Source organism: Corvus brachyrhynchos, unplaced genomic scaffold (genome assembly GCF_000691975.1).
Source record: "Corvus brachyrhynchos isolate BGI_N302 unplaced genomic scaffold, ASM69197v1 scaffold44, whole genome shotgun sequence".
In the NCBI taxonomy this organism is placed as follows: Eukaryota; Metazoa; Chordata; class Aves; order Passeriformes; family Corvidae; genus Corvus; species Corvus brachyrhynchos.
Window position 1 is genome coordinate 642,753 of NW_008238359.1, and position 27,719 is coordinate 670,471.

At 42.7% G+C, this 27,719-nt stretch overlaps 1 protein-coding gene across 2 annotated transcripts; it reads right to left on the reverse strand.

Annotated features, from left to right (window-relative positions):
• Positions 1-590: 590 nt before the first annotated feature.
• FOXJ2 (forkhead box J2) lies at positions 591-27,713 on the reverse strand. Of its 2 annotated transcripts, none has more exons than XM_008634883.2 (11): positions 26,581-27,713; positions 11,691-12,043; positions 11,101-11,175; positions 9,129-9,197; positions 8,640-8,780; positions 7,993-8,188; positions 5,807-6,133; positions 5,305-5,406; positions 4,639-4,839; positions 3,799-3,897; positions 591-3,218 (listed from the first exon to the last, which is right to left on the reverse strand). In XM_008634883.2, the coding sequence occupies exons 2-11, from the start codon at positions 12,021-12,023 to the stop codon at positions 3,130-3,132; spliced, it is 1,632 nt and encodes a 543-aa protein (XP_008633105.1). In that variant the 5' UTR covers positions 12,024-12,043; positions 26,581-27,713; the 3' UTR covers positions 591-3,129. The 2 variants fall into 2 exon arrangements, with proteins under 2 accessions (XP_008633105.1, XP_008633104.1); XM_008634882.2 differs by having other exon boundaries at positions 7,993-8,191.
• Between the last annotated feature and the right edge of the window lie 6 nt (positions 27,714-27,719).

Consider the following 27,719-nt stretch of genomic DNA (forward strand, 5'->3'; position numbering starts at 1 on the left):
TGCTGGAATATCAGCCATTTGGCAAAACCCTGGAACTGAGAAGTGATAACCCTGGAACTGAGAAGTGATTTTGACCCCGAGAAGGTGGGGAATGACCATGTTGTGGCTCAGTCACATCAGGCTCTATTTACAAGAGAGATCTGCTTCTTATGCCCTTCCAGCAAAGAAAAAGTTTCATCCAGTCAGGTTGTTTGGGGTGGTCCCAAGACTGAATGTTCCCTGCTCCTGAAAAGCAGAAATATATTTACTACATACTCTATGGAAGCAGTTTAAAATCTGCTTTTTGTTCTAGTCCTTCCTCACAAGAGAAAGGTCAGGAAATAGTACGACAAACAGACATTATGCATTGGTAGAGTTTTCACTCTGCCTTTCTGGTAAGCATGAGTTGAAAGACTCTTAGACCTCAGTGCCCTGAGAACAGCCAGCTGGGAGAACCTTCAGCTCTTAACATCCTAAAAAGTCTGTGTCTAAAGTACATCCAGGTGTGGGCTGTCCATTTGGCCATGTCCACACCCAAATTCTAAGGTGGGAACCGAGCCATCATGACAGGCGCCGCTGAAAGAAAAAAATCAATACGAGCACCAAAAGAGTTAAACCATAAACATTCACTTTTTCTTTTTATTAAGAAAGCATGCACAAAAATAAACTCGTGAGACCACGCCCCTCTCTCCCTGACACGAAGCACTGAGGGCCACATTGGGCTGGAGGGGCCTGCAAGACCCCTCTGTGGGCCAGGCTGGCCCCCCTGCCCTCCCTGCAGGCCGGTACCAGCGCACCCGCAGAGCTCCACACCCACCCATCGATGTCTTCCCACGCACTGACAACGCACATTGATTTCAGGGGCAGAGGAACGAGGCTAATTTGCACACTGACCGGCATGTATTTACATATGCAAATGAGGCACAACTTAATATGCAAATGAGGCAAATATGCAAATGAGGAGCACTTGGATACGCAGAAGGAGCCATCTTGGTTTGTTTTTCTTCCGGTGGTGTTTTCAGACTTCCACAGGGCTGGCTCTCAGTAATGTCCTCTGCAAAACACTAACTGGGCACCTGCCGGAAGTTGTCTCTCATTGTCGTCTCTGGTGCCACTTTCCACAGAAACCTATCACACAAGCTGTATCATTCCCATCCTGAGGCAGCAGAGGTAACAGCTGACTCCACGTTGAAGCTGTCTGGGATTCCTCATTTCTCTTGGAAATGCTCAGTGATGAACTCCCCCCCCCAAACACACACTTAAAACAAAACAAAAAAAAAGGGGGAAAAAAAAAAGAAAAAAAAGAAAAAAAAAAAAAAAAAAAAGAAAAAAAAAAAGAAAAAAAGTGTTGTTCCCCCCTTCCAATGCAATGAGACTCTGTCCACTTCCCTGACAACAATCCAATTTCCAATTGGTTTATTCCTACAGCAAATTTAAAAGCAGTGCTAGTTCCCCACCTTCCTGCAGTCAGAATAGAGGTTATTACTTTACTCCTGTGCTCCAGGTCTGTCAAGCAGCCATGATAGTCTATTTCCATGTTTGTTCCCTTCACTGGTAAACAGGAAATAAGGGCTGCGGGGAGGCCTAAGAACCATTAAGAGGAAACAAGAGGTTTGACATAACAGAGCCATACCAGAAAAAAAGGGGAACACAGGACACAACTTTGGGGAGGAAGCATCTCAATGCTCACTCCTGCTCCTGCACCTTTTCCACCTTCCTGATTTGCACGTGTTGACAAAGCTTATCCTTCAGGATTTACACTAGATTACATCATCTCCCCCAGCTGAACTGCAAGGGGTCTGACACACCCTCCTCCCTTTTATACTGCACTCTTTGGCTAGTCGGTTCAAAACCCTGCCCCGCTTCACCCTCTTTCCCCTTACGCCCCTCTTACAAAATTGGCTCGCGAGGGCCGCCCAGTCCCTGACCAGAGGGTCCAGCCCTCAACCAGCAGCCCCCGAGTTCAGCCCCACTCTGCACAGCAGCTTCCTCTGCCCACCATGAGCCCATTCACGAAGTGGGAACCACTGACGGAGGATGTGTGCCTACACAGCCAGACTCCTGTTGCTGGCACTCTCAACCACAGGCAAGGACAGCCTCCAAAGAAATATGAGGGGCAGACGGCCAAATAACAACCGGACATATACTGATGGGAGAAAACTTCCAAATTTGCATATGAAAGGAAGAGCCTCACTACATATTTTGAAAAAGGGGTTGAAGGGGTGTGGGGTGAAATGAAAGGCTCTGGGGAATAGAACTTGCTGAATCACATGTGACACCCCTGACTGCTTCTTTCACCTGATGGGTATGTAGGCTTCACCTAGAGACTGCAAAAGGCAGTGTAGGAAATGGGTCAGGATTCCCTCAAAATCTCTCTCAGTCTTCACAGATGGCACCACATTCTGAAACCCAACTTCTCTGCTGAAATACCATCTCTGCTACATTCTCCTTTCTCCAAACTCAGGTCTGCCCTCCCAGCTCAGCTCAGCTCTCCCTACCTCAGGGATCACCCTCTCTTGTACTTGGGAACACCACTTCTTTTCTTGCTGTTCCCGCTGGTGCGACGAAGTTCACAGAGCTAAGATCACCCCTCCAGTGTCCCTTCAGCCCCCTGACCTTTACAACATTTACGAAACAACATAACTACAGGCTCCCAGGGTCCACTAGGCTCTCTCACTCCAGTAGCCAATACAACAGATTCACCGGCCACCTTGCAGGGAAAGAGGGATTGTTAAACGCAAAATGATGGAGGCAGAGAAAGATGCACTCGAGGATTCAGCCTTCCAAGGTCTTTTCATGGCACCAAGGACCCATCTTCCTGCCCTCCACAGGGCACTGCGCAACACGAAAGAGCCGATCCGATGCGTCCGAGGCCACCGGAGGAGGGGGAGGGCTGTGTTCAATTATTGGTAATAATAATAATAACAATAATAATAATAAACAAAAGAAGAAAAGAAGATAAAACAGGACGCAAGGAAGGATTATCTTCGGCAGCATCTTGCGGTGGCTTCTCTGGCGGAGATAGAGAATATATATCTATATACAGGCAAGGCAGGGAGGCTGGGGAGGGCGGTGCTGACACCATTGACCCCATGTCCCCCTCCCCTCCCACGTCCTTCATAAAGGACGGGCTATCAAGTCTGTAACTCGCTAGGTGATCAAGTCCCAGTCGAAATCATCGGGGATTTCCTCATTGGCGCCTGGAGGAGGCCCTGGAGGCCGAGGGACCAGATGATGAGCTGAGCCAAAGACAAGAAAAAAGAAGAAAAAGGAAAGAGAACAATTAGAATCAAAAACTACATCCTTTTTCACAGTGGGCCCTTGGGCAAAAGAAACCAGAAATGATCTGGGCCTTCTCCTTTCCAACTGTCTAACAAACAAGAACACTACTGGCATCAATCCCTCTCTCAGACAGCATCTACCAATGTCTGGGAGTGTTCTGCTGTGAAATTCTCCACAGCAGGTTCTACAGAAGTTAAGTTTCAGCCTCCTTTACTTACCTCATAGCTGACTGCTGAGAGAGTACAAAGAACTTAGTCAACAGAAGCTTCTCATGTACAGTTGTCTTCAAACAACTAACTGAGGGTGAGGCTAAGCTAGAAGACTTTACGTGAAGTGAAAGAAATCATGCCTTTGAAATCCTAATCCTTCCCAGAGCTATGACAGAGCCCTAAATGGAGGGTCCCTTGCAGTCCCTGCTCCCTCTCTACCCAGAGTGCTCCATTTGATTACTAAGTGCTTTGGGAGAAATGCACAAAGGGGTTTGGAACAAGTTCTTCAATATTGATTGGTATAATAGGCCTTAATGTCACCCCTTACCTGGGCGATTATATCCTGGAGAGTCCTGGGTGGAAATCTGGTACATAGGAGATGGCCCGGAGAAGAGATGGGGAGGCTGGGGCTGACCATAGGAGTTCACTGTGAAAGGAAATGAATTAAGAAAACAAAAAAACAGCTGTTAATGTTCAGGTCAGAAGCCTTGGCCCTGACTGGGTAGCAGCTCAGCCACAGAGCAACTCACTCAGACCCACAGGATACTGAGGAGATGTTCAGCTGTTGGGTCCTAACTGCAAGCTATAGCTTGGTCAGGGATCTTGTTCTTGAAACCAGCAGGAGTTTCTCTATTTTTGTAAAAGAAGAAAATTTTCATCCAGAAACACCGCAAGGTGGCTCAGTATCATCCATTTAGTTCAGTACTAGATGACACACACCATTACAGTTCTATCAAGACCATCATATCCCCTCCTCAGAATGCATCTTCTACTCCTTGTACAGTATTTCTCCAACAAGGGTGCAAGAACTTTCTCCTTTACTGTTCCTGCCATCTGGAATAGCAATCTCTCTACCTTGCCATTCCTCTCTGTGGGTCACCTAAAAAAGCACCATCCCCTTCTCCTCTTCCAGGTTTGCCTTTTAAATATATTCCTGCCTGGAGGTTGCCTGTCAGTAGCATGCATCACATAACAGCAGTCTGTCCAGGCCACAGGTATAGGACATCCCAGTTCTTTAAAGCCAGAGGAAGCTGAGTTGCTATGAACATCTCTGACAGCCTAGCTCTGATTTGCTCCGTGCTGCATTGCCTGGTAAGGCTGCAGGTAGTTTAGGATACTCACAGAACTGGGCCTTCATTTACACGTCATTTTAGTCTCCCCTAATTACCTTGGTTCATGGATTGCTCCTGTTTGCCACTGTTCAGGGCACAAGAATCAGAGATTCGAGGGGGCTGCTGTGGGCCAACCAGATGAGGGAGCTGACCAGTCTGGGTAAGGAAGTGATTAAGGGAGTCACAGAGGTTGGCAATATGGTGTTGATCCAGCGTCCAGTTCTTCCGCTCAGCCTGGCGCAAACTCTCCATGAGCTCTGCAGGGGACGAAGGACAGTGTCAAAGACAGTAGTCACACTGTGATCTTTCCTGCTAAGAGTTTCTGTCTCCTGCCCCTAAATCCTACCTCCTCCTCACAAACCGAACTTTATTGTTTCAAATCTGTCACCAGACTCCTGGAGAGCTCCACATCTAGGATACTGTCACACTGACTCAGGTAAGGCAAGAAAGAGTTGGAAGGAAAAATCTCAGTTAGCTTTCTGACATACTTTTATGATTAATTCTCCCTGTCCCAAATCCTGCAGTGTTCATTCAAGTGCTTCAGGATCTCTAACAGAACCCATGAAGTAGGACACCTCTTTTTAAAAATGAGGTGAATCACTGAGAAATGCAGGCACTTGCCACGGTTACATTGAAAAAAGATCCCTGCACAGCACTTGCATGTTCTAGACTCCAGCCCTAGTCATTGAGTCACTAGCCCTAGTCACTAGGCCAACACTGACCTGAGAATTGGGAGTGCTCAATGCTAGACCAGTTCAGCCGGTTTACCATCTTGAAGCTTTCCTTCAGGGAATCGATGTTGGAGCACCAATCAGGGGGAAACGCTGGAATGAAAGAGGGACAAGATTAATACAATACAGATCACCCTTTCCCTCCACCCCTTAATATAAAAAGATTGGCCCCTCTTCACCAAAGAGCCTGATGCTACAACAGCTAGAAATCCTTTCTCCCTTGGAAAACCAGGGATGGTATCTCCTTCTTCACTAAGGCCCTGACTTTATGCTGCATCCCTTAACAGAATCCCAAACCCAGGGTGGATATATCTATCCTCCATTCTCCAGTAAGGAAGCAATTTCCTTCTCAGATTTCAACCATATCCAGTTTTCCCCCATTTTCTACACACAAGTAGATACTACTTAGGGAAAGCTCACTTGTGGAATTTCTGTCTGGGAGCTCCTTAATGCTCCCTTTCCACCATCAGTGCTTTCCAGCACCCCGACTCACCAAAGCCAGCATTGTTGATTGAGGCCTGTGACTGCTGCTGCTGCTGGTGCTGGTGTGGCTGCTGCTGTGGGTGGGAGTGCGGGTGATGCTGTTGATGCTGGTGGTAACCTCCATGCTGCATTGGGGGCGGGTGCATGGACATCACTGGTGGAGGGCCATAACCTTCACCACCCTGCTGCTTTCCTCCTTGGGATGGGCAGCCCTCTGGGGTTGGAGTGTGGAGTGGGGGAGCAGCACCCACTGAGGAGGGGCCTTGCTGCTGCTGCTGCTGGTACATATAGTAATTGTGGTTGGAGGGCTGCATGTCACCAAGGAGAGAAGAGAAACCTGCCGAGTAAATGAAAGAGGAGGGAGCTTTAAGACAGCCTGGATCAGACCTCTGCTTACATGATCCAGCTCTAATTTCACACTGCTCATCCCGCTATTTATGAAGCTTTCGGAGTGCCCTCTACAGGCTACCAACAACCATCACCTGTGCAGTTAGGCCCTTGCTGTGCTCCAGACTGTTGAAAACAAAAAGCTCTACGACAAAGACCCAGAAGGATTTTAGTACAGCGTTAGGCACTTAAGTTCCTCCCTGGATTTTCTCCTAGACTTACCAAAGTAATCCAACCTCTCCTGAAATGCCAAGCACGTGTTGTTTTCCTATAAATGACCATTAAGCAAACTTAAACAGCAGAACATTTAGAAAATGGGTAACTTAATACTTAATCTGACTTGCTGTTTCCAAAGGCTCCCTGGAGTTCCCTTCTTACAAGCAGCTTGGTCAGGAATCTTCACAATTTTTCTCACACTGATCATAAGAGGTCATAAAAGACTCTGCTTTTGTACAAAGAGCACACTGTACACATCAGGGCTCCTTTATTACTTTCATTCCTCCTGACTCACTGGGTGTGTCATTTCCATCCTCCTGTATTTCAGGCAACCCCTACATGCGAGAGCATCAGGTATTTTCCATACTTCCCCAACACCAGGAGCTCAGCATATCTCTTATGGCTGCTTCCCCTGTTCATTCTCCCCATACAGTGGGGAACCTCTGTGGAAAACCAGTCAGGGGCACTACACGCCATTAACCTGAGCTACTCACTTCTTACTTTGAGTACCCTTACTTGCCCATCTGCAAGCAAACCTCACATTTTCATCAACCCTTAGAGTATCCTACTACTGTCATGGGGCGAAAGGATGAATACTGCCATCCTGACTCAAAAGTTGCCTACAAAATTTTTTCAAAACCTGCAAGTTTTCCTACACTGCCTTGCAGCCTAAGATTTGGAAGGAAAAAAACAGCAGACAACTGCTAAGTTTGTAAAATCAGAGGAACACATCAAATCAAGGTTCTTCTCTACATTTTTGTAACTTGCTCACTCATACTACAACACCTCACACAACGGGCTCCCACTCGGAGTGCCAGCATGATGAAAGCAGTAAAGGTGTATATACGTTTTTATTTCACTGAAGCTTCAAGTTCAGGAGGCCCCTTCTAGAGTAGCAAACTGCCTGCACTGTGTGATGGCTGATAGCACAGGTGAGAAGCTCATGTAATAACACACTCCTTTTTTACACCAGATTAATATTTACAAGAGTGTTTTAAGGCAGAAAGAGATGTAAGTTTTTCTGAAATATTTTCCGTGGACATTTCATCCCTGCAGTGATTCTGCCCTCTTCTGGCTGCTTACTCAATCCCAGAAATGCAAGATACGAATGGAGCTGGAGGCTCTCTCTTCCCTGCTCTCAATCCACAAAGCTTAATTCTCCAAGGCCTTGTACAATCCTAGTTTCAACAGATCTGAGCAATGATGATTTTCCACTCTCCTTCTGAGAAACTCCAGATGCAACAATCCCCTCCCTCTTATGGTTTCTAGCCTGACAGACTGTGAATATTTCTGACATGCTTTTCTTCAGGACTTCATTTTTCTCAGTTTCTGCCATTTTAGTATTTGCATTTGTATCAACACAAGGCATTTTTAAATCATTGTGCTTTTTTATTCTGAGAGAACTAGGGGGAGCAATGCATAAAGGACGTGCAGATTTCTTATCAGCTTCTGGCAGAAGTAATTACAGCATGCCAAAGAAGGAAAGTCTGTTTGCACAGGCTCCTGAATGAGGAAAGATCTGAGAGATGCCAAATGGACAAGACTGTGTGGGCAGATACCTGCCCACCCCACATGACGCATATAGTTACTCACCGTGCTGAGAGGAAGATGATTTCTCCAGCATGGATTTGTAGAGATTTCGGAAGGACCAGCTAAGATCCTGGAAGTTGATCTCAGAGTAGGAGAACTTGAAATCATGGTTGGCACTGTACAGCGGGGGCGGCACATCGGCCCCTTCACGGCCCTGCCCCCCGGCTACAGTAGAGGCAACATCCACAGGCCCTGCACCCTGCTAAGGGAGGGAAGAATATGGCCTTTAGCCTCTACTAGGTTTTGCAGCTTGAGACAGAGATCAGAGACCAGATATGCATAGAACATGCACTGATATCCTGCATCACTTCGCTCATCTTCCAACAAATCTTCCCAAATTTTTTTTGGAATTGCCATTTTCCTTGGAGAACACCAACCACAACCGTTCCTCTGCAGCACAGTGGCTCCAGCCTTTTCTTCAGCTATCTAATACCATTATGCCTTTATCCTTTATCCCCATCCAACCCTTTGCTAAAATTCACTTCCTCCTTATTTTCTATCTCTGCAATTTCAGCTCCTTCCCTTCTTTTTATTTTTGCCTCCATATCACAATTTTCACAATTCCCTCTCCTCACCACTTCGCTTTTCCATTCATACACTCCTCCCACTCTCCTTTTCCTCCCACTTCTATCCTTTTCCCTGCAGCTCACCTGACTGTAGTTGGCAATGGGGGTGGTGCTCTGGATCGACATCTGAGGGGTGGCCTCAGGTGGCAAAGAGGCTTCTGTGCTGACTGGAACAGCCCCTCGGGGGCTTTTACTTGCCTCTTGCTCTGGGGAGTCTTGTGGTATCTGTGGATGGGGAAGAAAGAGAAAAGGAAAGGAGCAGAAATCAAAAACAGATGGAGAAGTGAAACTGCAGATGGGAAGCCAGCTCCCCCGCTGTAGAAGTTCATGGCTTAAAAAAGAGGAGGACTGGGCCTTAGTCACTGAAAAGTCAGGATAAAGGACTTTAAACAAGATTAACTTTCCTACTGAATAGCAGCAACAACAGGCAATCAGCAGGACACACACACTAGTTTGTTCAGTCCTGGCCTTTGTCTCTCCATCTATACACCCTGACCCCAAAACATTATCATGGTCTGGTGCTGAAGGGAATTCCCAGCCCACTCCGTGCTGTGTGGAAAGAAAAACACTCACGTCATCATCTGGAGGATGCCGCCTCTTGCGAGATATATCTGGACATGTATCTATTGTCCAATAAGAGCCCTGGAAAGAAGATCCATTGGTGAATGCATGATGAAATCACAGAGCTTCCTGAAGTAGGGGGCTGCTGACTCAAGGAATGCAGCACCAACTAAACATTAGGACCACAAGGACCACCCTCTAGAACCTCAGACAGCTGAGACTTGGGTATTGGCAAGAGATTCCTCTCTTGCACTGGGTTGCATTGAACAATGAGGTACAATGCTACTGATGGAAGGCAGAATCCTTTACTTTCCATCACTCTGAGACAGGACACCAAAAGGATGGTTTGATCCAAGCTAAGTGAACTCTTTTGGGCCTGCACACTCTGTTCAGTAGCTTCCTCACAACTTGCATTTATTATTAACTGATGAGAACCAACTCAATGCTGGGATTTGGCAGAGACAGCTAGAAGGATTGCTCTTTTTCCATGGTTGTGGGACTCCCCTTAGAGCATCCACAGAGGGGCCATGATGGCTAAGAAATAAACCACGGTTAAGAACTAAAACACATGATGTACAGAGAGGTCTGTTTAGCTTGGACAAGAAAAAGCTAAGGAGATCAAACCACTGCCTTCAGCTGCGTAAGGGTATTATAAAAGACAACAGCATCACAGAAGAAAAGGCAACAAAACACAAGTTACAGCAAGGGAAAGTACAGTCAGATATAAACAAAATTTTCTTCACAATGATGGTGGTGCAGCACTGGAACAAGTGCCCAGTTTTGCTATCTCCATCTCTGGAGATACTCAAAATCTGACAGATCTCATCAACCTAATGTGATTGTTCCTGTCTGGGAGAGGATAGAGGTACATGTCGACCTCCAGAGGTCTCTTTCAACATAAAATAGTCTGTAATTATGTGTGTTGTCTTCTGAACAAATACAAAAAGAACTCTAGAGTGTGATTTAGCTTGTTTTACCCTCCAATCAACATCCGAATAAGTAACAAGCACAGAACAGGTTTTCATTATAAACCCAGCCCAACATGCCAATGAACACCTGCAAACATATACCCTTAACTCTGTTAGGACTTCCTGGAATAAGCCACATAATTAATGGTAATTTTGAGCAGTGATCTTCAGAGATCTACTACTTCCATTTATAGATCCCAACTGAGTACCACACAGTCCCTTAAATATAACCTGAAATAAAAGGCTTGAGCAAATGGTCTTTTCTTTTAACTTTAGGATGAGGGGGAGGAGACAATCTTTCTGTCTAAATACATAGCTTCTTGCCCCTACCATCTCCTCTTGCTTGTTTGGTTGTGGATTTTTTTAAACAATAATATCTGCATGCCAAGATGTCAAATCTTGGTTTTGCTAGCAATTCCCCTTTACAATCTGTATATACTATCAGAGCCTTATCAGTCCTCAGTAAGCCAACAAATTCCTAAATTCTTGAGTTTTACTCGTAAATTATTTCTACATATTTAAACTATGTAGTGATGACATTTTTTTTTCAACACCAAGTATTTTGCAGTCTATACAGGTAGTAATTCTGCTCTCATTTCCATGGATCTTGCCTCCATGAAATCCATGATGTCACATCACAGTCCTGCTGTTCACCAGCAGCCACTATGCTCTCTCATAACAGAACTGGTTGGGCTACACTCACATTTTACAGACAAAGATCAAGAAAAAGAAACAAAACTAATAAAGTACATTCAATCACACTTTTGACTTCTGCCAGTATCTTTAAAGTCAACTGAAGATCACAGATAAGAAAAATAATTACTAAAACCTTTAAAGCTCCTTTACAGGTTCCCTTTAAGTAAATGCTTCTGTAGCCAAAGGACTGCAGTAAATCTTACTACTGCTTCCATTTTTGCCTACACTTTAGGTTTCAAATTCCAACCATGAGTTAGAAAGGGCGACCCCAGCTTATTCCTTGCAGTTTTAAATTGCTTGCCCAGGAGCAGATTTCTTACCTTCCCAGGATCATCTCTTGGTCGAGGCACCTTTCGAAAACATTTATTCAGAGAGAGGTTATGACGAATAGAGTTCTGATGAGAGAGTAAGAGATACAGGTAAGTGCTGCAACAAAAACATACAGTCTTCTGAGTATGCCCAGGAGCAGGTAGAGAAAATAGGATGGTACATACTCAAAAGCCAAAGGTCACTACATATTCCTGGAATGGGGCAGAACAGAAGCTGTGGAAAGGGATGGATTAAGATGACAATATGGGGCTGAACCAGCTCTACACCTACAGAAGGTGCAATGAAAATAGCATCAGTGTGATGCAGAGGATGGTAGTGATGTGGGTTTTGTGGGGGCTTTTTTTTTGTTTTTCTTGGTTGGTGTTGGTGGGTTTGGGGCAAACTCCTTCTTAATGGACCACCACATACATTCAACAAAATACTCAGAGAAAATGGGACTTCTGGCTCTGCATTTTCTCCAGTTGGTCAACTCAGTTTTACATCAGCCTTATTTTAATCAGTGTGGCTATTTTGCATAGAATTTAAAAAGTAAGTCTTATAATTGGGCAAAAAAGGGTACTTCAGTGATGCAAGCCCTCACCTTCCAACCGATACCAGCATTTTTGTAGTAGGGAAAATTGTCACAGATCCAACGGTAGATCTCGCTAAGTGTCATCTTCTTGGCAGGTGATGAGTTGATGGCATATGTGATCAAAGTGGCATAGCTGTAACGTGGCTTCCCATCTTGGTGCACTGCAGCCTCATCCTTACTCAGTGTGGCATTGGGATCTGTTGGTGAGCCTGGGGGACACTTTCGGGCAGACCCTGGAGGTCCTGCTTGTGAGGACCCCCCTAATTTTTCAATAGTAGCCCTTAAAGTAAGCTGTGGGAGCCAGTCTATGGAAGTGAGGCTACTTTCCAGGTCAGAGGCCATGGTGCTGGAAGCAGGAATATCTGTGAGGAGAAAGGAGAGGAAAAGAAACACTTGAGACACAAACAAGGTGAAGCATAAGAACAGAAACATCCATTTGCATTCTTCTTCGGCTTCTCCCCCTATCACAAATACCTGTATGAAGATCATCCTACTTCATGCATCTTATTCACAGCCAGCCAGAACCATCCCAAAAGGCCTAGGACTGTGCCTCAGGGAGGATCATCCGTACTGAGAGCAGCTGGGACAGTGCTTTGTAACAGTGATGGTAACATTGCTAGGGCAGTCTTACCCAGAGCACTGATCCCAGGTAAAAAACCAAGATCTGCTTAGGGGAAGTGGAGCCCTTTCAGTAGGTATATCACATTCACTCCTTTACTACATAATCCATGTAACCTTGGTACCCTTCGCCAAGATCATCTGTAAGCCAGCAGGTTTGTGGTGTCACGTAAGAGGAAAATCATAGTTAAAAGGAAATACTCATTCATGCCATATACAAACTAGAATTTAATTAGATCATCTGCAAAGTCAGGACTATCTCAATTTGAGGGGAAATTAATTTCTCTCTGAGGTCTAGCCTCTCTTTTTGCATTAGGTGACATTATAATGAATCCTATTCCTTAGAGCTAGGATTACATATCTCATTTTAAAACACCAAGATCATGCATAATACTATATATAGATAATTACATCTACCATGTCGAGTTGGAACAGACTATATTAAGCTCATAATAGTTAAAGCTTTGCCTACCATAACCAGTTTTCCCTAAATATATATATATAATTTCATTGAATTAAATCCCGCTGAATTCACAGTATCACAGGCAAGAATTTTCTCCAATTCTGAGGCACAGAAAAAACTCACATGTCTGAAGTCACATAAGTTTGCTACAGGAAGAGACTCAGGATCTTTTATCTCATAAATGTTATATACTTCCCCTCATAAAAATAAAACACACCCGGCTAGCAGTTGTATACAGGAATTTCTACTTAACAATTATTTTATAAGAAGAAAACATTTAGCAGCAAGAACTTGTATGAACTTGTACACTTAGCACACTAACTTTTATGCAGTCTGTTGCAGTAGGTAAGGCAGCAGAAAGTTCATCATTCCTACTCACAAGTGGCTGCATTACTCTAACTAGGAGCAATCCCTTGAAGTCCTTCCCTAAGGTAGCTAGGTTTTCAAGGCCATGACTTGCACTGCTCTTTGCATAAAGAGAAGAATCATGTCTTGAAGGGATGCAAGTTCTACACCTTTCATTTCTGAAATTAGTTTTTCCAGAAGATTAGATGGCACTGTCTTTGAGCATGCTGGAGCATACACAAGACAAACACACAAACACACTTAGGTATGTATAGCAAATTAAACACTTGCATACGTGTAAGAGAGAAGAGACTGACACGAACACACTCTGCTTAGAAAAGATTCATCAGCAGACACCTCCCACTGAGTGCATCACTCAGATGAGTGGATCAGATGAAACAGGGAGACACCCATCTGCATGAATACCAATTAGATACTTGTTCTAAAAATAGGCATTTGACAATAACACAGTGTGGATGCACAGATCCAGAGACAGATGCACCCAGCATTTTGACACTGAAGCTACCCATTCTTCCCCCACAACCATATGCATTATACCTTTCACTTCTGCACTCCAGTGCTCTCACAGCACTAAAGCACTGAAGTCCATACTCCAACGCGTTCACATGCACTAAACCTTTCATTTCCATGCATGTGCTCACCACACCTCTTAGGGCTCAAACACCTACACAATACCCCGACAAAATCCATCCCTCAGCCCCCACAGGCAGCGGCTCCACAGCCAGGGCCTCAGGAGACACCTCCGAATTGCAGCACCACAGTGTCTATGGCGAGTGGAAACACTTTTATGTCTTGGGGAGGAAAGCAAAATCCCAACTGCTACTAACTTACTTATCTACTCATCTGCCACACTATCACTTAGCATAGGGATGACTACTTGCTACATAGCTAACTAGATGATCTAAGCTGCTAAACACTTTCCATTATCCAGCCCCCTCAAGTTGTGCTTTATTTAATAACTCTTTGACTGATTTAATCTAATATCAAACATTTGAAATTTACACAAATTAAAAAAAAAATAGTAGGACTATTCCTTCATGAATAATACAAGGAAAAAGCAACAATCTATTTTTATCCAGTGGGGATGGACAGACCACCATGTAATCAAAACACAGCTACATTTACATGGTAACTTCACAAGGCAAAGCCCTCACTAGAAGTAGCATCCCACTTGGAAGAAAACAAACATGAACTAAATATAAGTTGAATGCTTCATTTTGTAAATGTGTCTCATATAAATTTTAATTTCTGTGGTGCAATCAGAAAACAAATTGCTGCTTCTTGTTAAACCATTATGAAATATCAGTTGCATTAACAATACAACTCCCAAGTAAAATAAATACAAATTTCTCTGTTCCACCTCCTCCCTTTTGTTTTTTTAAGACAAGCATAGAAATCAAGAAAATTAGGTTATAAAAGCCTATGGCAGGTTAAGATACCAATCTGAAACACCAGAAATTCAAGAAACAGAAGAAAGCACTGTTGTTTTCACAGAGCTTCAGAATTGCCCAGGTTATGTCAGTAGATCATCTGGGATGATTGGCTATGCAGTAAAATGTAAGGCTGATATGCAACATCCCCGTCATCCAGTACACAAGATTTTGTGCATTTGTATAAAATACACTTGTCAGGGAGACAAGCAAAATTAGAATTGGGTCAGATTACACCCACACTAAGAATTTTAATATTTTCATTCCTTGGCTTATAAAAATCTTCGACAAGAAAACAAAATCCCAAAATCTTAAAAAACCCCCCCGTGTATATATATATATGCACTTGTCACCCAGTACTGAAACAACCACTTTTCAGTGAAACGCAGCAGCCTTTTAAGAACAGATACGCTAGACAGTAATTTAGGACAGAAAGTGAAGACTCAGACCAAATAGCAATCACGTGGGAAATTTCAAAGCAGTGGAATAAGACCTTTTTTTCCAAGTTTGCACTTGATCATGTTACTGGATTTGCTGGCAATATAGGATCTGTAATAATCAGGCATAGTCAAACATTAGGTAAGGTGGCAATTCCAGAACACTTTCAGGGCAACAATAATTCAGTGTAATTGGCTACTAAATTATTTAAAACAATACTTGCTCTGCAGTAAATATTACTGTTAATTTATGTTGCATATCTCATTCACCTGACCCAAGTGTTCGGTGCATCAGCTTGACACTACTTAATGGTATGATAAAACAAGGCTGCAGCCAAACCAGAGCAGCTGATAATTCTTCCAACTTTCCTTTCCCAGCTTATTGCCTGGCAAGTCTTTTGAACTCTTCTCTTATGATCCCACTCAAACAGAGAAAAAATTAGTAATAACTAATAAACACACTGAACTGAAATCAAGGGTGCTTCAAAAAATCCTACCACATTAGCAAGTCAGAATTAATTTCAAAGAAGTAAAAAGAAAGTCAAAGACCAGACTTCATAATCTCCCACAAGGTAAATGCTATCTGTTTATGTACTTGGCTGAATTTGAAAAGCAAGGGTAGGGTAGCCAAGGTCATAACCACCATCAACAGCTGGAAGGTGACTGCAGAGTCTTCATTTCACAAGCACTAAATAGTTACAGTACAATCCCAAGTCAGACAGGTCAGAGAGATGCAAAAAGTCCAGCCAAGCACTGACCCCAAACTACAGTTAAACAGACAAGAATCTGTCCAATTTGTAAGAACAATGTATTAAAGAAAATCCTTGCACTGAATACCTTTTAATAACCACTAATTCGCTTGGGACTAGTAATACTTCCCTACAGCTTTCCAGGAAAACTAGTGCCTTACTTTGAATCTTTGCAACTAGCAAATGGAAGCTCCTGCTGCAAAGGTAAGCCAGGCTTCTGTCTGTGCGACAATAAGCACCATCCCTTAGCAGCACTGAGAAACCTGTACTTTGCTACTTTGCAAATGCTCACCCTAAGCCAGCCAGATCTTATCCAGGATCACTGGTACTTGCATATCAGGACAGAAAAACATATGAAATGTGGGGAACAACACTCTAAGGGTCACATTGAATGCAGTTAATAAGCATTAACAGCCTGAAACATTCTCTAAAGCTGGACTCAAAGGCCGGTCAGGCAGAATCAGTTAGGACTGAAGTAGGGAGCCATACAATGAATGGCACCATGCTGTGCACTGCCTACAGAAGATGCCTGTTCTAGAATAAATCTCTGCATTTACATTCCCCTGTGTTTACTTTCACTGTTGCCTTATTTGCTGCTATTCTGATCCAATGAAACACTATGGCAAAAGATTTAAAGGAGACTCAAGTTTCTCAACATGAACTTTGAGAGAAGAAATGCGCAACAGACTACCAAGAAATGACAGACACTGCTGTAGAACACCTATGAATATACAACCACTTCTATTTAGGTGCATGAAACACAGATCCAGTGATCTAACAATATCCCTCTAATATACTCAGAGATACCGCTAGACTCTAAGGTATTTAGCAAATAAAAAAACTGGCAAAAACGGACTATTTGACTGTAACCTTTCTGAAACAGTGCCACAAAGTAAGGAGGAAAAGTAAAACAAGAATACCACATGCATGAAGAAATGGAGAGCCTCTACTTTGGTGAAAAAAAGGCAGTTCTGATGTACTTGTATAAATTACACAAAAAATCCTCTGTCCTCATCCAATACAAAAAGGGGAAAATAATCCATTTTGCTGAGTCTAGAAGGAAGAGAAATTTGCCATTTTAAGATACGTGCTTTCCCTCAAAAAGAACGTGGTGTGAACTAAGATGGCAGGAATAAAACACTGAAAAATCTGATCTTCTCTAAGCAAACATTCTCACAGAAATACTTGTTTCTTGTAAGAAATAAGAAAAGTGGATACTGATTATCTGCCCAGTCTGAAATTGCTATCCATCATTTTGGTAACTGCTTGTGAGAAGCCTTCAGGAAATGTTTATATTTCTGGAATCAAATGCAGAAGTAAAAGAGGCTGCTGGGTATTGTTCATAACATGAAACTTAACCTGGAAGGAATGATAGGTGTCATGTTAGTGACAAAATAAAGACATTACAGTCTGACAGCACTCTTCTGTCTGCAGTGCCATATGAAAGGAGGAAAACCCATCCCTGGGGCAAGAAGGTAAGAAATATTCTCATACCCTAGAACCATGCTTCCCTTTTTGGGGAGCAGCAGAATAAGCCAAAAAATGTTTTCCTGATTAACTGTAGGCTTGCAGATGTGGTAACAGGGGGCACGTGGTTCTCACTAGTCATGAGCCACAGAGGGAAAAGGGATCCAACCAAAGGAAGCTACTGTCACCTAAGAGCACACGGCGTGGTGTTGCCTACACGAGCATGAACCGTCACAGCGTGCACCTGTCCACGTGTCAGGGTCTGACTCTACAGCCCTGCTCAGAACGACTTCGTGTGCGGGACAGAATGGCTTTGAATGCTCAGTGCTGTTTTGTGTAAAAGAACACAGGTGGTACTGTGATTACTGTATCCTGAATGGAAAATTTGCTCAAAGTTGCACGAAACACTGAGATGGTACTGAAAATTACCAGTTAGATGAAGATAAAAACTTTTAGGCCACGTATAGCTTAATATAAATCACTGGACTGATTGTTTTGCGATAATTAAACTGACATACAGATACGATTGTCCTTTAATAAACAGAAATCTCAACAAAATGACGTTCATATTAAGTCTCAAAGAAACACAAAAAGAAAAGAAATTTGTTTTCACTGTTATTACAGATTAAATAAATATCGTGATAGCACATTTTAACATAGGACCTTTCGATTCCCTCCATTTTGTGAAATGTGCACTAGCAGGCTATAATTTTGTATTTTGAATTTAGTAAATGAACGACACTGACTGTGCAGGCATTTTTGGTACTAATGAAGCATGAAGTCTTGTGAGAACTATAAAGTCACCCAAACCCTCATGTTGGAAGTGCATCAGGATTCAATTCCAAAGGCAATTACGTCCTAGCTTTGTATGAAACTGACAAATGGTATAGTTTACAAAACCTGACCTGCTTATTTAAACTTATCAACAGATGGCATTATAGCCAAAGTCTGAAATATGCTCATGTCAAGGGAGGCAGTATCTTTGTGGGCATAACAGGCTAGGATTGAGCATAGCTAGTGCTTTGCCAGATTTTAATAAGACCAACGAATCAAATGTTTTTGTTGTCTGCTATATAAACATATAGGAAAAAAAAAAGCATTGAGAAATACTACGCAAACACTGCAGACACCCCTTAGACAGTCTGAAAATGTGTTCGAAGTTAGGACCAGTTTGTTTATTTATGATGCTGTGTAAGGTAAAGTGGGGAATATGTAACACCTGTCAAAAGAAACAGTAAATGATACTGAGAATACTGGTATACATAAAATACTTTTGAGCTGGAAATTATTTCCTTTGTAATAAGACTACTAGAAAAGATTTATTCTAATAATAAGCCAAATGTCCCATGACAACCCTCCCAATAACAGATTTGAAGTAAAAAGTAAACCAAGCACTTTGAAGAAGTGCAATGAAAATACATCACCACAGCAGAAGCGTCTCTGCAGCACCCCTCCACCCTCAGTACCACTATGCAATATTTCACCGTTGGAACTAGGAGCTGTAATTCCAATCATATGCCATGGCAGGAGAGAAATCTTTGACATTTGCTTTAAGAATATTAAAAGAACAATTACTCTTACACTGAGAAAGGTATAGGGTACTTGGTTTTGGAATAAGTCAAATTTATGAGCACATATCTGGAATGAAATTTTCCCTTGGAAACTGGGAAGTCAGTAGTAGAGAAACAGTATGTAAGAGCAGGTATTTCCCACAGCCCCATGAGAGGTTGAAGGATTTCCATTTTACCTGCCTATCAGAATCACATCCAGTAATAAACCTTCAGCACAAGATATGCAAACACTGATATAATACCCAGACTGTCTCTGAAATTAAGAGACAACATCAGAAGTAGATCAGCATGCAGACTATCTTGCTTAGATGATCTGCACAGCATTGCAAAGGCATATACAGAAACCCAGGCTGAAAGAATGCAACATGCTTATAAATGAAAACTGTATTATTATTCACATTAAAAAAATGGGTCTCTCAGTGAAAAATTACTATTAGCCTTGCATTTCAATGACAGCAATAGTGAAAAGCTTCTATGGTAGAGAAAGGAACGTCAGCCACATATAGGGAAAATGAAAATTTGACTGCAAGTGGTCAGAACTTGTTCACCAAAGGCTGAACCACTGAAAACAGATTAGTCAATATGAACTCTGTAATAGTTGCTGAACAAACCACAACCCACTTGTGGAAACGGGTATCAAGCACTAGCAAGAACTCTGTACTGAATTCATAGGAAAAAAGGAAATTGGTATCAAGTGCAGATTAGTTGTATACCACGTGCCCAAAATGTACATAGAGCACATGCTCCCAGAGTTGAGTTTACCAAAGCACTGCAGAGAAGCCTGTTAAAGAGGAGTCTGAGAGCAAAGCACAGCTGAAACTGAAGTTGGAGAATGATCAGAAGAATCAAATAATACTGTGTGAGGCTCATAAATTAAGTTTCAACCACTGTTTTAACATAATTCCTTTTTATTATTCTTTTAGCTGTTATTCTCAAACTGACAGAACTCTCTTCCAGTAGACAAAACATCTGACAATCCCTGGCCTGGCTCACAACTCGCAAAGATTTGTACCACGCTTGAAGGTCAAGAGGATTCAGAACCACACTGCCACAGAACACACACCCATTAATGGTTTCTCCTTGCTTAAAACACTAGTACTGCTGCTAGGCTTTCTGCAACCTACTCACAAAATGCTCCATTTTGTGTATCATCCTGAAACTAAATCTTCTGTTCATCTCCTTACAAACACTGGAAGAAGTCCCTTTCTTCCACACACATGCTTGCCACAGTTGTCACCTTGCAGCTTCAGGTAAATATCATTCTGCTCTAACCTCGAACATTCCAGTCTTCAAGATGCTGTGTCTTTGCTTATGACAATCTGTATTCCTTTTGCAATCATCCTTCTTCACAAAAGGAGCCAGGGAGAGTGGGGTACATATAGTAAGATGACTACCTTTGAGTATCAGTTAGACCTTTGGATAATTTTCAAAAATGCAAATAATGGCTATTTGTATATTTGAAAACAGCTAATTGCAAATATGCAATTAACAGTGCGACTCAATGATCTCAAAGGTCTTTTCCAACCTTAATAATCCTAGGATTCCATGAAATAAGTACTTTCCAGTATGTCTGGCCTCTATTGGCTGGCAATATTCCTGCGTGTATCAAGGTATGAGTCAGCTGAGGAAGAATGCAAAGAGATGTTCATGCAAAAAATGGAAAAGCACAATGTCATGCTAGTGTTGCTGGCAGAGCAAAGGACAATGCAGTAAGAGACAGTGACAGGTAGGGGAGAAACAGAAATGTGAAGGCCCCTTAGAGTGAGCACAACAAGCTGGAACCTTATGTGGTGGACGATAGCCAAAGCACAGGCTTGTCAAGGAGGAGATGGCAACGTGTTGAGAAAGCATGCCAGGAGGACAGCTTCAGCAATCATGTTTTTTAAGAAGACGAGAAGGTAACATGGTTGTCACAGGCCAGCAAGAACAGCTCACAGTAACAGAGATGGTAAATGAAGGAGGAAGCATAAGGGTTACCCAAAGAGACTGAAAAAGAAGCAGCAAAAGATTCAGGCCATGAACAGGAAGATGAGTCCCTACACTGTATGTTCAGAGCAAGAACGTATTATAGAGGCCCAACTGTGGAAGCTTGCAGCAGAGGAAAGCAGGAAACAAAGGCAAATCTCAAAGGAGCTTTCTCGAGTTCCATAGTGGCCTCAGGGGTCTTAAACTTGCAGCAATTAATTTTAAAAATATGTTAAGGTAGTATGCAAAGTTGCATAATTTAATATCCCTGGCATGAAGGAGGTAAAGAAAAGCAAAGAGAGGATACTAGAAGTGGGTCATTGTGTCTAACTTATGAAAAAAAATAAACGGAGGGAGGTAAATAACTTAGTGCAGAAGTTACTGAATGAATGACTAGAGTAGTTAGGAGGGAAACCAGGAAAATACTGTCACAAAAGTCAAGGGAGGACAAGATTTCAAGACTGGGCACGATCAAGTGTCAAAAACAGCAGGGAAGCCAAGAAGGATGAAGATGGAATAGAGACCCTGAGACTTGGCCAAGAAAAGGTCATTAGAGATCTCAGGAGAAGCTCCAAGGGAATGAGAATATCTATACTGAAGTCAACTTACAAAACAGTTCTAGACTGCACACAATCATACAGGATCTTTCAATTTTGGAGTGACTGGTCCCTCAATGAAACAGAAATGTATTGGGGCATCATGCTTTCACTGTTTCCTAACAGCACAAAACCCAGCATATATAAGTTCTGAGTTCAATATCACATTGTAATTAGGGCAATCAGCAGCAAGAACAGGCAGCCATTATAAAGTGGTTTTCATCCTTATACTTTGGAACCCTTATAAAGGATCAATAACCTATTCCAGGATAAATGGGAAGCCATGCATGGAGAAGCATGCAGCCCAAGGTCAGCCAGGAAAGGAGTAGCAGAACCATGCAGACAACATTGCTCTCCCAAAATCCAGACCAGTTCTCTACATTCAAACCTTGTCTGATCTGTTCAGGTGGAGATAAAAAGAATTTCAGATATAACTATTTTAGCAGCTTGTTTATTTTTCTCTGCAAGTTCCTGATGGGGAGGGAGAATTTGTCTTGGTTTTACTTAACAATAGTTTTTTTAGGGGAAACGGAGAATTCAGAAACTTTGCTCCTTTAATTTGTGACCACAAAGTGTTCAGATTCTTTCCCAATTATTCAGATTTGAACTTTTAACAGTAATTACATATTTCTGCTATAATCAGCCACAGTCTTTATAGAGCAGAGAGCATAAACAAAATTTGAATTGCTAATGGTAAAAAACAAAAAAGCAAATATTTTTTTTCCTCAAGGTATAAAAGCTCTCACTCATCATCTCACCCTGTCCCTCATTACTCACTCTCTCTTATACATAAAAAAGGCCAAAAAAGAACACACATTCCCTTAGTTCTTGATTTCACATCAAATAAACTGACCAGCTCAGAAAGATGAGGAATAAGGTACAGGGCCTTGCACAAAGTGTTCAGCCCAGTTCTGAAAACCAAGATCCTCAAGTGCTAGAGGGAACCAGAGAATGTAACGGAAGGGTTTTTCATTCTAACCAACTAAAATCTAGCTATTCCTGAGGAAGGAAAGGGGCCAGAAGAGAAGGGAGGGTGGGAGACTTAAATGAGTTGGACTATGGAGACCAAGTGCCATTTCCCAGCCAAGCAGAACTGGGTATTATCAGTGATAAAGAAAGAAGTTTCTTGAGATAACCTCAGACAAAAAATCCTATGTGCCCACAGGCATATAATCTAACAAAAGGCAAGCCAGGAACAGGTCAAAATGCAGATGTGGAAGTAAGAACAGAGCCTGTGAGATGCAGTAAAAGACTCCTGCCAGTGAAGAATCCTAGAGAGGAGATGAGGGATGCTTGCTTGATGAAGAGAAAAGCAGCATTTCAGGCTTCTAGGACCACAGGACAGAATGCCACACGAGAAAAGAGATGCAAAGAGCAGGAACAACTGAGAGGAGGAGTGGGTGCAGGAGGAAATGCGAGTCAAGAAGTAGGCAGGCTGGAAACCTGCCGGGCCTTAAAGGTGCAGGAGAGGAACATGAGTGCCACATGATGCTATGGAGCCCAGGGATTCAGGAAAGGTCGGGTACTACCAAAATCTCTGCTGCCTACCTTTAAATCTGTGCTGCCTACCTAAGTAAGTATCAGGTTCATAACAGGATGGGGTGGAAGACTGGGCAGGTCAAAGACAGATGGATAAAACGACAATCTAGTCCGAATCTTGGCAAAGCATCACAGGATACAGCATTAGATTGGTCTTAAAGCTGGTTGTGAGATCTCCAAATTTTGAAACATTCACAGTATTTTGCATTTCACTTCAAACTTAAGATGAAAATTTGCAATTAATTAATTGTGAAAACATACTGCAGCATGCTTGCTCTCTCTCAGTAACACACATACACAGATGGCCTTTAAAAGTGAAAAACATCAGTACAGGGCAGAAATATGTTACAGAGTTTTTACATTCATCACATATCCCTTAGAAGGAAGAAGGAAACAAAACCAGCAGAACAGATAGCAAGTAGCAATACTGCCTCCTACAAAGACAATAAGCATTTGGAGGTTGAACACATCAACTGGATACTCTTGTTAAAATAACATGTGCAACTGCCAACAATACAGCAAATTAAAGACTTTTCTTTAGGCTTCAGAGTTAACACAACTGGAGAGCTCAAACATGTTAGCTATCACATTAGGCTGCCCATTAATCTAGGGACTATTCATCTTCTCTAAGATGCCTTCCAGACCAAAAACAGTATCCTTCAAAGTTTCAGTTCTGAAGCATCACTCAGAAACAGGTTTGGCAAATGGAGTACTACAAAACATAGAAGGTTCTGTGTGAAAGTCACTGATTACTATTCTACCCAAGGTTGGGAGAAGCAAATGGAAAAATGTGTCCAGAACCATTTTTCATCTTTTGGTTGCTAATGACTGAGATCCAATTCCTGCCTAACAGCTGTGTAAAATGAGATAATCAGCTCAGTCCTGCTCTTGAGGGACAGCTGTCCATATCACAGTTGCCATTAACCACACCTCCTTTCTGACATTTGAAGTAAAGGGCCAAAGATCCAAACTGGGATTCAGACAATCTCCCACTATATGAAGGTCAGCTGAAGTTTAAGGGAAGAGGTAGTAACCTGTACCTATGTGATAAGAATAAACTTCTTCAGAGACACCAGCATTCAGCTGTATTTTTAGAGGGAGGAGAGAAAAAAAACCCAACAAAAAAACCAAACCAGAAGTATTACACTTCCCTTGGACTGAAAAACTAGATCCCAACTCCTCAAACTGTTTCATTCTTTCATTCCAACTTCTTGGACACCTTATTCTATCCTAGAAGCTTGCCTACAAAACCACATTTCAAGATGAAACCCAAGAACTTATAGAACACATACTTAAACAGTATTATAACTTCATGATCTCTCAGGAATCCTTTTCCCATAACTCTTTAGACCATCTCATTTCATTTTGCTTAAGGGCTTGACCTGAGAAATGCCACACCATCAGTTCTCAGATGGGAGCTGACTGCCCACAGGACAGGATCAGACTGCTTCAACTTAAAAAGTCAACTTTTGGAAGCATGAATGTCCAAATTTAAATTTACAGAGCCATATACACACAACTAAGTGTCTCTTTCCTCAAATGTAGGAGGCTTCATTGCTTCTGTTGAAGCCAGGTCTGTGTTCCTGGGCATTTACAAGAAATGGGCTATTTACTTGGATTCATTAATGTGGTTTTTAAAGTCTAATTTTAGGTGGTCAGGTTTAACATTCTTAATGTAAACTCTTATAACACTTGCATTTTATTGTGCCTATAAAGTATTCTGCACTTCCATGAAAATAAATAATACACTCCTTTTTTCTTGCATAGATACTTTTGTATAAAATAAATGGTGCAGAACAGCTGCAGTATTCTACCTCAGAGGAAGCTGCATTTTCACCTGTGATAAACATTTGATGTGAATACCATGATCACACTGAAGAGCTGTGCTCTCGAAAAATTATTCCCTAAAATTTATGAGTATGTCCCAGCTTTTGTATAGCTGGGTTTTAGATTATGAGATCTTCAGAGCAGAGATTGTCTTAATTTTGTGTCCAAGTCAGTACTGAATGCCTTGTCAGCAATTAACAAATAAATAACAATTAGTCTATGGCACACCACTTCCAGCTTTTTATGTCTGTAATGAACATCTAAAAGCTCAGGCAGCAAATACAGAATCTTTATCATTAATGGAAGAAAAAAAAAAATGTTTCATGTGCACAAAGGTAATTTGTTGTGGAAGAGCAGAATTTTTTTAAGGCTGGCATACATATCCTGTAAAGTGCCCAGGCATCCATCAGAAGCAAAAGCACTTGAAAAATGTCAAGTCATTACTGTGAGGAAGGGGGCAGCGTGAGGTAAATTAACCTCAAGAGCATGAAAAGTCAGTTTATCCCCTTGAATGTACAAAGGCCAAAATGCCTCAGTTATCTCTTCCCTTGTGCTAGATAACACAGCTCTACTCAAAACAGGCTGATTGCATAACTATAGGGCAACAGGTAGGAGGGCATCTAACAGTACCCCCAGAACACAGGTATGCTTGGTGGTTCAGCCTTCCCTGAGAAAGAGCCACCTTCTGAAGCTATGGCTAACTGACAAAATTCTCTGCCAAAATGGGGAATCACTTTGGCATCTTTTGTCTGATCTTGCTAGCACATTACACCAAGGAGTTCCTTCTTCAGGGACTCCCTGTTTAACCACTGCTCTCCCAAATGGCTTCCAAAAGGGCTCCCTGTCCTGACCCTTTGATCTTGGATTTCCTCACTGCTATCTCACTAGAAACAGTAATACCTCAGGTGAGATATCCTTAAGCATGATTCTTCTGCTACTGGAATCTGCTTTGGCTTTATTTGAGATGAAGTCTCCCTCAGACTTGATTTCTCAGGAAACCACTACGTTGGTGTCAGAACACTGATTTGTGGCTGGGAATTAACTGCCTCATTTACAAAAAGCACCAGCGTGCCTCACTCACACAGCACCAGCATCAGGATTCACATTCCTAGCCCCTGAACGCAGCATAAGACACAGATGAAGACTGGTGGCAACTGAACGGCTTCTTTTGGCTTTCAGGGCAGGTTCCACCAGCATAGCTTTCATTCCCAGGCCCCTGAGCACCACAGGACCCACTCTCAAGGGCACTCATTCCAGAATTCATCCCACAGTCCCTTAGGTCCATTAGGACACGCATCTCAGAGTACCTGCATGGGGATCTGTACATTCGGACCCCAAGCACAGCGAGGTCTGCACCGCACAATGGTTTTATTCCCACAGTTACAACCATAGTAGGACCCACATGGAGATCTGACACTCCACCCCACAGGTGCATCCTTGGACACTGGCACTACAAATCACTGCTCCTGTCTCCTCAAAGCTTTTTTTGGCCAGTATTATCGTTCTCAATGACCCCTAAATGACAGAAATCAAGTCACACCAGTGATGATTAAGGCTGAGCCTAGGACGAATAAACCAGGGAAAGAAAGTAGAAGGGAAAGGGCAGAGAGGTTTCTTACAATTAAACAGAGCTAAGGTCTCCCATAAGCTAAACAGTGAGGGAAAGAATCAGGTCAATTCCATATAGCATATAACGGAGCTAAACGACTGAGAAAGAGACACAGAAAAGAAGGTGGGGAGAGGTTCAGAAACAGAAACACCTAAAAGATTAAAAGCAAGCAGATACAGTGAGAGAAGAGACATATAAAACAAGGACAGAAAGCGAGAGAGGACAGCTAGGAATAGAGAGGTGATATAATGTGGTCACTCACTCTGTCTGGAAGATTTTCTGGAGGGAGGTGGATTATCTTCAGTGCTGGTTGCTGGGGTGCTGCCCTTCACACTCCTTCTCTGAGACCCATACTCAGACCGTTGCTGTCAGCTATTCCAAGGGCTTCTTCGAAAAATATTTCGAGGGCGAAAGGATTGTGGATGAAATCAGGATCTTGAGTATTAAAACAATCTGTTTGGGACTGTCAGTCCCCTAAAACTGCTGGTTTTATCCCGGGATGGAGATCCTCTCTCTCTTTTGGCAGCTAACTACTAAAGGGGTGTTCCCCTGGGAAACAGCCTTTTCACTAATGGTCGGATTATTTCAGAAATCAATTTCCCCAACCTGCCTACCAAGAAATCTCTTTTCTCTAGATACACCTTGTCCTTAAGGGGGGAGAAAATCTCTTACTCTAAAAAAATTCTTGCTATGTCTGTGGATATTATCAGCGAAATCTGCCTTTTCCTCTCCCTGTAACTAGGAGGTGTGTCTTCTCTCCTTGCACGGGGTATTTGAAGAAAACCCTCTCGGGATTAGGGGATGAGGGATCTTCCTTGGGATGAAGGAGGATGAGATCAGTATTGGAAATTACCTTTATCTCCAGTAACCAGCAACTGGAAAAGGAAAGAATAGCTAAATCTCTCTCTGCTTTCTCTCCCTTGTTTTGCTCTATCACCAGCTGAGCAGATGTAAATAATTAAAATTACTAGGTAAGTATCTGCAGCTCCTGCTTATTTCTGTCTTGGGAACTGCCTCTCCTGGGCATACAGGATTTCTTCTGTAAAGACTCCCGTTACTACCTGGTCTGGGGAAGGGCTGTCTGCTCTGCTTGAGAGAGGACTTCCCTCAGTAGCAGGAGAGAGTAGGCAGTAAGGGTTATTCTCACAATCCTCAGAAACTGGGCTCGGAGGACACCTCTCCCCTTAACAAGTATTGAGGGAGCTTCAGAAGGCTCTATTCCACAGCGAGGAAGAGCAGCCCTGCTTCTAGGTAGTTACTAGGGCTGGGTGCCGGAGGCCTCTGCACACCCTTGGCTCGTTAGTGGGGAAGGGGGCAAGTGTTAAGCTCCCTCACCAGCTGCGGGGAAGGGGCCTGGCGGGGGGGGCCGCCGGGGTGTCCGCACACCGGGCGCGGGGCTGC

Excerpts from the sequence above, each read along its gene's own strand:
- FOXJ2 (XM_008634882.2), bottom strand. The coding sequence starts at position 12,023 with ATGGCCTCTGACCTGGAAAGTAGCCTCACTTCCATAGACTGGCTCCCA. Across the intron at positions 9,198-11,100 it reads CAAGAGATGATCCTGGGAAG|GGCTCTTATTGGACAATAGA; the intron begins GTAAGAAATCTG and ends TCTTCTTTCCAG. Across the intron at positions 6,134-7,992 it reads ATCATCTTCCTCTCAGCACG|GTTTCTCTTCTCTCCTTGGT; the intron begins GTGAGTAACTAT and ends TTTACTCGGCAG.